Consider the following 9,408-nt stretch of genomic DNA (forward strand, 5'->3'; position numbering starts at 1 on the left):
ACTTGGTGCTGTTATCATTGCAACTATTAACATATTATTGTCATTAACATAACACAACACAACATAACATAACCAATGTGAAAGTGCCTGGAATGAGAAGAATACAATTCAGCTGGTCTGTGTAAATAAAGTACTACTGTTTCTGTTTGATAAAAATGAAAAGTCGTTTAAGTTTCCAGTCCACAGATTGGGGCAGCTCCCCTTCCTATATGTGACGTATGATATATATTACAACCAATCATCGCAGCGGGGGTGGGACTAAACATGAGACAGCGGAAGATTCAAAACGAAGATGGCGGCTGAAAGCGATCCCCAAAACAATCACAAACTGGGCAGGAGGTAGCAACTTTTCTCTCGTCACAATGCTGAATGAAAACACTACTAACGTGTGATGTGCATTTAAGGTTCTTTTGGTCGATTAGTGCACATGAAACCTCTGTATTTGTATCTGCTCAGTATTGCGAGTCTTGAGCCGTCTCGATGACGCTAGCTAACGTAGCTAAGCTAGTAACGGCTTTTTGCGCGTCGGTCCGCAAATTCAAAATTCTTTTATTCTCCTTCTGCTGTTTTTGTGGCATACTTCCTGTTACTGGCTCTAAGCTTCGCTGTTGCACTTCGCCTCACTGTGAACCCCCCAACTCTGTGACAGCGGGACGAAGTGCAGTGTTTTCAACAGGCAGGAGAGGCCGACCCTCAGCCAACCCGTGATCTTCAACCCGGACTTCTTCGTGGAGAGGCTGCGGCACGAGCATCCGCAGGCCTTCGCCGACTTGATCCTGAGCAACATCACTCGGCTCATCGATCTTCCGGGCGACGAGTTCGCCCAGCTCACCGGAGAGTCCGAGCCCCGGGTGCCCTCGTCCTCCTCCTCCTCCTCCTCCGGCGGCTTCCTGCGCTCCTTGAACTTCCTGAAGCGAAAAGGTTTCGTGTCTCTGAAGAGTTGTTAGAGAAAAACGCACGTCTGCCTTCAGTTACTTCATGGTATCCTTTAGGGCCGCAACTAACGATTATTTTTCATAATCGATTAATCTGTCGATTATTTTCTCGATTAATCGATTAGTTTTTGTGAAAACGAATAATTGATGGAGTGGATGCTGATTCAGGGAGACGGAAACCGTGGATGTCTTAAGCAGAAGTATTTATTATAAGAGCTCTATATATATCAAGGAGATTTCTGGTTCGCAGATCAACAAGGTGGTCAGTGTATGGCGCCCCAAGACAATCTGCCTGTTCCCGTGTGTCTGTAGTGTATTTAGTTCAGGGTAATGTCGTCATCTCCCCGCGACTGTGACGAGAGAGAGACTTCAGCTGCTCCATGATTGTTGTGGCTTGCCACAGACAAGTTGACCTCGCTTGGTGCCTGAGAAGACTCGTCTTAACAGTTTCTCAGGGGAGGATAGACAAAATTCCACGACAGTTTGGTCCATAAAATGTCATAAAATTGTGAAAAGTTAAGATCGTGTTTCCAAAAACCCCAAGATGATGTACTGTTTTGTCCACACACCAAAGATATTTAGTTTACTGTCATAGACGAGCAAACAAACCAGAAAACATTCACATTTAAGAAGCGGAAATCACAGAATTTTGAAACTTTTCCCCCCCATAAAAACTACTTTAACCGCTTTTATCAATTATCAAAATAGTTGCCGATTACTTTAGTAATCGATTAATAATCGATTCACTGTTGCAGCTCTAGTATCATTGCTTTAGAAATGGATAAGTAACCCAGAGAAGCTATACACACACATATGAACACACATGATATATTCCATTTTTGCTTTGGTCTAAAAAAAACAAGACAGATATGAAATGAAAATGCCAGGCACAATCTTCTTAAGCCAAACACGATGACATCATCAGATTGTTTGTTCTGTACAAGTCTAAATTCTCAAGATATTCCGTTTATTATCACATAAGGCAAATGCAAACAGCACGTGTTTACAGTTAAGAAGCGGGAAGTATATGGATTAATGACAAAATAAACCCAATGTCACAATTGATGTTCACTATTAATTTGTTTCAAGTGAATCAATCAATCAAGTCATCAACAAATTGCCTCGGCTCTAATTTTCCAAGCAATTTTCCTTGTTTCAGGGTAACGGGGCTTTCTGCCGTTGTCCATGTGGGAATTATAAAGGCGTTGATCGGTGAGATGAAATTAATGCATTGTGCAGGCAAAGGGTACAATCGGTCTCATGGTGTGATTTGATGCTTTTCAGACAAAGGAGTGGTTTTTGGTGCACCGTTAACTGAAGAAGGAATCGCACAGATCTATCAACTCATTGAATACCTGAGTAAAAGTGAGTATCGCATGTGCCTGCATAACCTCGGCCGTGTGGAGGACACTTTCACCCAAAGCAGTTTGTGATGTTACGTCCACAATACATTTTGCATGTTTGACCTCAGAACGAAACAAGTCCTATAACCAAGACCACTTTGTCTCAGAAAGACACCACTAAATAATTACCCGGTTTTATTAAATATCGAGACATATCTAGTCAAATCTCTTGATCAGCTTGTTTGCTAAGTGTCAAGGCTGCATCCTTTCTCTTACTCCTTGTTCTTTTAGAGCAGTGAAGGCAGTGAGGTCATAGTTTATTTCGAGAAAGTGATGATGTCATTCACTGAAAGTGGACACTGGGAGCAAATGTGTGAGTCAATAATTTATCTGAAAGCACTTTGCTCCTGCTCCTGATGTCCTTCTCCTTCCATTCCATTCACTCCGTCTATCCCCTCGCTTCTGTCTGTGTGTCCTCCTGTGTCTCCTTCGGCGTGTCTGCGCCTACACCCCCCCATCCTCTTCTCTTTGGCTGTCTCTCTTCATCGTTTTCTCCCAACCCGCAGACCTTCAAGTAGAGGGGTTGTTCCGTGTGCCAGGCCACAGCCTGAGGCAGGCAGCCCTGAGGGAGATGCTGAATGCCGGTGCAGAGATAGACCTAGACACAGGCGATTTCCACCCCAATGATGCGGCCACATTGCTTAAGGCCTACCTGGGAGAGCTGCCAGAGCCTCTGCTCACACACAGACACTATCATGCTCACCTGAAGATCGGAGGTATGGGTTTACTCGTACACACCTTCCTTCAAGAGAAAATTCTATTCAGTTCAATGTACAGTTAGGAAATTAAAATAGCAGTGACCCCCCCCCCCCCTTGCTGTTTGGTAATAATTCATTTATCTGCCGTTTTCCAGAGCTCACTCGCTTCGATGATAATGGGGATAAGACCCATGTGCCCGACAAGGAGCGGCAGATTGAGGCACTTCAGCTGCTTGTCATGCTGCTCCCACCCGCCAACCGCAGTCTATTGAAGCTGCTGCTGGACTTGTTGTACCACACCGCTCGCAATCAGCACATCAACAGGATGTCTGCAATTAATCTAGCCACCATGTTTGCTCCACACATCATCTGGCCCAAAAATGTAAGGAACTTTGGTTGATTTTATGTTCTACCTTACAAGTATGTTACAACCCCACTATGGCGCAACTATGTTTGCAGTAAATCAAGTAATTTTGGTAGATTTGTTTTGTTTGACGATTTTTATGGGTTGCAGGTGTTGGCAAGTGATCTGCAGAGCAACATTGACAAACTGAATAATGGGGTAGCATTCCTCATCAGGCACTCACAGAAACTGTTCAAGGTGAGCAGCTTTAAAGCCGTTTTCTCTGGAGATTGTGTCTTGTATTGGAACTGGGGTGTGGCTTATTTATAAACTACATGCTGAAAACACTAGATGCTGCATGTTTTCTGTTGTTGCATTTCTCTGTCTGCGCCTTTCAGTTCCAGATGATTGGTTGAGTATACATTGATTTGTTTCACCTGCTACATTGCACACAATCTACCCCACCACGTAGCATGTGTGGTCGCTTTAATACACCTTGTGTGAGGCTGAGAATGAGGTCATGAATGACCCAATATCAGTTGTACTGTATCAGTTTTGATATGCATGTTTACTCTCATTGAAGGCACCTGTGTATATCAAAGAATATGGCCGCTTGTACTTCACTGGATCAAACTCTCTTCAATCAAAGGTGAGTGTTTTTGTCATTTATCTTTTCTTATATTTCTACCCACTTGTTTGCATTGAAATACTTTTATCTGTTAAGCTACGTTCAAAGCTCCCACCGTTTCTTTCCTTTTTGTCCCCCTCCTTTACTTTTGAATCTGGTAACTTTGTTGTCTGGTTAATTTTAGCTCCACTGTGTCTAAATTCAGAACCTGGAGAGGCTGTTATCTGCTGCCAGGCACCTAAATAGAATGATGTTTGTTTTTTTCAGAGGTTCTTGAAATAAAACTTCTGAATACTGAGACGTTATTCCGATTGTGTAGCTGTTCACGTGTTTGTGCTGTGTGACTCTGCTGTGCATATGTTCTTGGCTTCAGTGAGATAACAGAAATTGAAATGTCTGTTCACGTGTTATGGCCGACCTTTCTAGGACGACTTGACACTCTGTTCTGGGACCAAAGAGGGGCCAGTCACCGCACTAATGGCCGCCCACCACTCTCCCATCACGAGATCAATTGGAAGTGAGGTCAGCAGTTATACTGAGTCTGCCCTCAGAGAGCTGTACCAGCAGGTCAACAACATGCCCCAGTCTGCCAAGAAGAAGAAGCTCATCAGACAAGTACAGTAGTTTAGGGCACCCACTGTGAGGAGAAATGAGATTTGGATAAACTACTTCCAGCCCCGCCCCTAAATGTGTTGCATTTTTGTGTGCAGTTTGAAAAGCAGCCTTTGCTGACCCCTTCGTCTGACTCCCGGACCCCGTTCAGCAGGAAACACTGGCGCTCGCGCTCTCTGGGTGGAATTATCAAGGTTAGTTGACAGTGACGACTTCACTTTTCAGCCTTGATTCTACTTTGTTCTGAATTTTGAGAAAAATGATTTTCATTCTCACAGTAACAGCCAGTTAGCCTGGCGTAGTCAGGCTAATACTCAAATACGTATTAGTCTGGGACCGCTCGCTTCATTTTCCATTTCCAAGAGGCGTTACCAACGGACACAGAGCAAAATGTCTCAGTTGCCGCAATTGGACAGCAACGAATCATGTGACATCTGTCGAGCGACGCGAAAATGTCAACAGACTAGAGCATAGAGAAGATGTCTTTGAAGATGACGGGGCATAACAGAGGTTACACACAATATATATATATATATATATATATATATATATCACAGGAATACGAAATGCATCACAACACACAATACTCACTCTCTTCACGAACGCATTCCCAGTAATAATGAGAGCTACGGCCGCCCCGTAACATGTAAAAACATACACGTAAAATGTAAACAAGGGTCTGAACCCGAAGCTGCGCTACACGGGCTGCCAAAAAGGTGCCTGAGTAAATAATGACAACGCAACTCAAAATAAAGGGGAATTTACAACAATATCGGGTACTTTTAGTCAAATGCTCGTTCATCAGCGTTAGCCTTGGTTGTTTAAAAAAGTCGCTTCCGTCCACGTCGTGGTATAAACCCTGCCCATTATCAGATAATCGGTTGTGATTGGAGCTGGCGAGATTTCTGCCGAGAGAAATCACTTCCCTATGGAGGGGATCCAGACTGATTCTGGCAGAGCAAATGAAATGAGCTCCTAGAATATCGTCTGGATGTGATGCTATTGAACAATGTTTTGTTTAGCAGAACAACTAGACAAGTAGCACATTGAAAACTCTCTACTATATTAATGTCCCATTAATGATGTGTTGTTTATGAAACAGAGGAGGGTTTTGGGAAGCCCAACATTAACGGAGAAGGAGAACGGCAAGCCGCAGATTCCTCAGCGCAGCAGTTCCATTGATGGCCAGGGAACAGAAAATACTCAGCTGTGAAAGGGTGAGTGTTGCACCGTTACACCAGAGCAACTCAGTCTTATCCAGATCTTCACTATCGGAAAATATCCTCACACTGTGGTCGTTTAGGCTACAACACTTATATCTACAATGTCAGGAGCAGCGATTAGTACTGTAGGTACTGCTGATGTAACAGAAAGAAACGTTGGCCAAAAACTGTGAAACATTCCCAGTGATTATGGTGGGATTATGATGTACATAAAATGGAGGAGCGCGGAAGTAGTAATTCTCTTTTGATTTAAAGCAAAACTAATCAAAATGTCACATTTAAATTGTGGGACAGCCTGATTCCCTCCTAAAGCTGTCATCAACCAGCGACGAGTAGTTTTCCTCATGACTATGCCGAAGGAGTTTTTCCGGCACTTCAAGCCAATGGTCTGTGGTTCACCACAGGCAAGTCTGGCCTCGCTTTGACTTGCTTATATTACTAATGATGCCTGATCTACCCGGATGAAAGGATTAAAAATTACCCCATCCTTTTTTTTTTTTCTTTCCCTCTCTCTCCCTCTTCTCCAGGTTTAATCGTCTATAAAAGAATGCGCTGTTCACACCTAAGGTAACCTCAGTATAACTGTGATGTTGGCCGCTTTAAAGGATCTTGATGCTAAACGGTGTAATGCACTGCAGTGCTCTGACACCATTTTTAGATCTGTACTCAACTGTTTTGTTTTTTTGTGTGCGTCCAACTCTTAAAAATTAAGATGGCAAGGAAGCTATTTAAAGACTAGAAGTTTACCTTAAGTGACACAACATGAAAGAGGTTAATGGACAAAAGTGAATATGTTACATGCTTTATTTTAGGTCAATGTAATTCACCACTTTTCTTACACTCTTGCGTTACCTCTTAATTTGCTTTATTCCTTGTCCATTTATGATCTTGAGGATGCCAGTGACTTTTTTTTTGTGAATTTGTCAGTTTTTGGCTTTATCATCGACTGAAATGTGTTTTTATTTAATTTGCAAAACCCAATTGTATTTATTTCTCATTTGTCATCTGCATGTTTCAAGTCCTAGAATCCAGTATGCATATGATGCGATGTGCAGGCTTTTCTATTTAAATGTTTAATTAGACTCACAGTCGGTGCAGTCTGTTCAAGACTTTCATTTCAAAATCTTAAAATTCAGAGATGTGCCTTAAAATGAATTTATCTTATTTTGTTTTGTGTTTAAGTTTTTATTCAACTTACAGGGGAACTTTTATTCCTCCCAAGTTCCCAATGGCTTTAAGAGTATAATGAAATTTTTATAAAGAATCCATTCAAGTGTCAGTAAGTTAGGGAGTGAAGAGGAACAGGGGTGAAGAATGGAAGATGGGAGATACTGCGTGAAAGGACCAGCTCATGTAGATTAATACTTTTTTTTTGGTCCCTACCAAAGCCCAACACTTGGGTGTCAACACTGTGATACTTTTAACTACTGCTTCTTTAAACTATATCTCGATTTTGGCTCTTTTATAATTTAGTATTTCTCAGGACAGTTTTGATTCCTATGCAACATTGTATACAGTCTTATAGCTTTATATGCTTCCAGTCATGTTTTCAGTTACTCTACTGTTTGGTGCAAGATGTTTTTCTTTGTGTTTATTTTAAATTTTTTACTGTCACTTTTTATCTCGAATCCAATGGATGGCTGAATGCAAATGAAGATGAATCTGTTTCCTTTTATTGTGGTTGTTAAACCTATTTGAGAGAATTTGAGCCACTTTTAAATCCCCCTTGATGTCTTACTCATTCAGCAGCAGGTTCCAGTTCATTGGTCTCTCTACCAACTATTTAACTATAGTGTGACGCCACTTAATTGACCATGTAAACATATGTTATTGATGGCGATACTGCTGTGACGCTATGCAACTCGCTGTGATTAAAAGACATCAAGCGGTGTTCTGGAATTGTCTTTTTCTTTCAAAATGTCAGAATGTGTAATTTAGTAGGATGTATAACCATGAACCTTTCAACACAACTCTTAAATGAAGGTATAGTGTGTTTTCTTTTTTTTCTTGAAGTTGGCAACTACATGATGTTGTTCCATGTGCAGCCACAAGGTGATGCTGTTTTGTTGCAAATGAGTATATGGCGCACCTAAAGGTAAAACACATTTTCCTTTTGATTTGGTTGAAAGAAAAAAAATCATAAAGATGTCAGTTTGAGGGTAACACTGGTCATTTACTGAATGTGAACATTCATTATTTTGCAAAATAGGGGGAAAAAACCTCCAAAAAATAATTGTGTAGTACTGAAATATATTAGCCCAGTGGGTATTGCATAATAGGACCCCTCCATTAAATAGGATAAATCTTACTTTGGCCTCTTCCAACTTCAAATGTCCAAGTGTCCTACTGCCAGAAAACAGTTTACAAATTGTTTGAAGACTTTTATAAGGCCGTGTCCATTGCATAAAAAGAAATGGGAAGATCATTTTTATTCATTATGTGCAGTGAGGGGAAAAACAAGAAAAATGCCACAAAGCGAAACATAAAATTTACCCGAGTTGCTGCTGTACGCAGTAAATGATTTGCCCAAATTGAACTTATTTTACGGAATCGGAGGATGAGTGGGTGGATGGTAGGAGGGAAGGCAGCGCCCTACAATAGGAGGAATGTCTCAGTGTGTCATTATGGTGTCCATGTCAATGCATGTTTGGTATTGTAAGTATATGTTGTAAACATCTGTGAGAATGGGCCTGCTTTTTCTCATGTTCTGTAAATATACAACAGCTTCCAAGATAGGAATAGTATTGTTTTGCAGCCAAAATCCAGACGGGTTATATTTAGCATTCATACTCCAGTGAGTGAGCATGATGACTAAAGTGAGTCAGACGTACTGTAATCAACTTAACATTATCTGCTGTGCACACAAACCCACAAGCATATATGATGAGTGGATGTGATTTTACCTAAAATGTATGTATACACTAAAATTCCTTTTAGAGGACGCTGATTAGATTTAAAAAAAAATTTAGAAAAAAAAGAAAAATTGAAACATTGAAACCAAATTGTTGTTTTACTATGAATAAACGCCAAATTTTCAAATCATGACTTACAGAATCAACTCTGATTCACATTTGATCTAAATGGCTGGAGAAATGGAGTTTCATTTCCCTTCTGCCTGCAACCAAGTAATGGCTGTATACTTTTTTGAAAGAAACAAATTCAAACTGTTTGTTGCTGCTTGTGCTCAAACAACCTCAAATTACTTTTGTACTCAAAATGATGTCAATTTTCATAATAATAAAATCAAACCATTAGCTAGTGGTATTGCTGAGTTAGCATTAGCTACCAGTTTGTTACAATAGAAGAATTTTGATTAAATGTTTTTCATCGTGAAAACATGACCAATTCATGTTTGACATATAAATATTGAATTCAAGACTTTAACCGAATGGCAACTTTTCTGACCATAACTCAATGTTTAGTCAACAACTTTTCCTACGACCTTTAATGAAACTAGTAACATACCATCTGTGTTAAAAAGCAGTGGTAAAAAGAAGCAGTTGAATTCAAAGTTGACACTTTTGTAGACTAGGAGCAAAATACGAGAAAAAATAAAAATTGGATTG

The 9,408-nt window shown here is 40.7% G+C and overlaps 1 protein-coding gene across 1 annotated transcript; it reads left to right on the forward strand.

The window, feature by feature from the left end:
• Positions 1 to 233: 233 nt before the first annotated feature.
• LOC118283352 (rho GTPase-activating protein 19-like) lies at positions 234 to 7,732 on the forward strand. The gene is made up of 11 exons (XM_035605221.2): positions 234 to 339; positions 650 to 921; positions 2,220 to 2,300; positions 2,845 to 3,054; positions 3,192 to 3,418; positions 3,551 to 3,637; positions 3,963 to 4,028; positions 4,434 to 4,622; positions 4,718 to 4,813; positions 5,722 to 5,836; positions 6,370 to 7,732. The coding sequence occupies exons 1-10, from the start codon at positions 293 to 295 to the stop codon at positions 5,830 to 5,832; spliced, it is 1,386 nt and encodes a 461-aa protein (XP_035461114.2). The 5' UTR covers positions 234 to 292; the 3' UTR covers positions 5,833 to 5,836; positions 6,370 to 7,732.
• Positions 7,733 to 9,408: the final 1,676 nt, after the last annotated feature.

The sequence above is a fragment of the Scophthalmus maximus genome, chromosome 10 (genome assembly GCF_022379125.1).
Source record: "Scophthalmus maximus strain ysfricsl-2021 chromosome 10, ASM2237912v1, whole genome shotgun sequence".
Lineage (NCBI taxonomy): Eukaryota > Metazoa > Chordata > Actinopteri > Pleuronectiformes > Scophthalmidae > Scophthalmus > Scophthalmus maximus.

Excerpts from the sequence above, each read along its gene's own strand:
- LOC118283352 (XM_035605221.2), top strand. The coding sequence starts at position 293 with ATGGCGGCTGAAAGCGATCCCCAAAACAATCACAAACTGGGCAGGAG. Across the intron at positions 4,029-4,433 it reads CAAACTCTCTTCAATCAAAG|GACGACTTGACACTCTGTTC; the intron begins GTGAGTGTTTTT and ends CGACCTTTCTAG. Across the intron at positions 4,814-5,721 it reads CTCTGGGTGGAATTATCAAG|AGGAGGGTTTTGGGAAGCCC; the intron begins GTTAGTTGACAG and ends TTTATGAAACAG.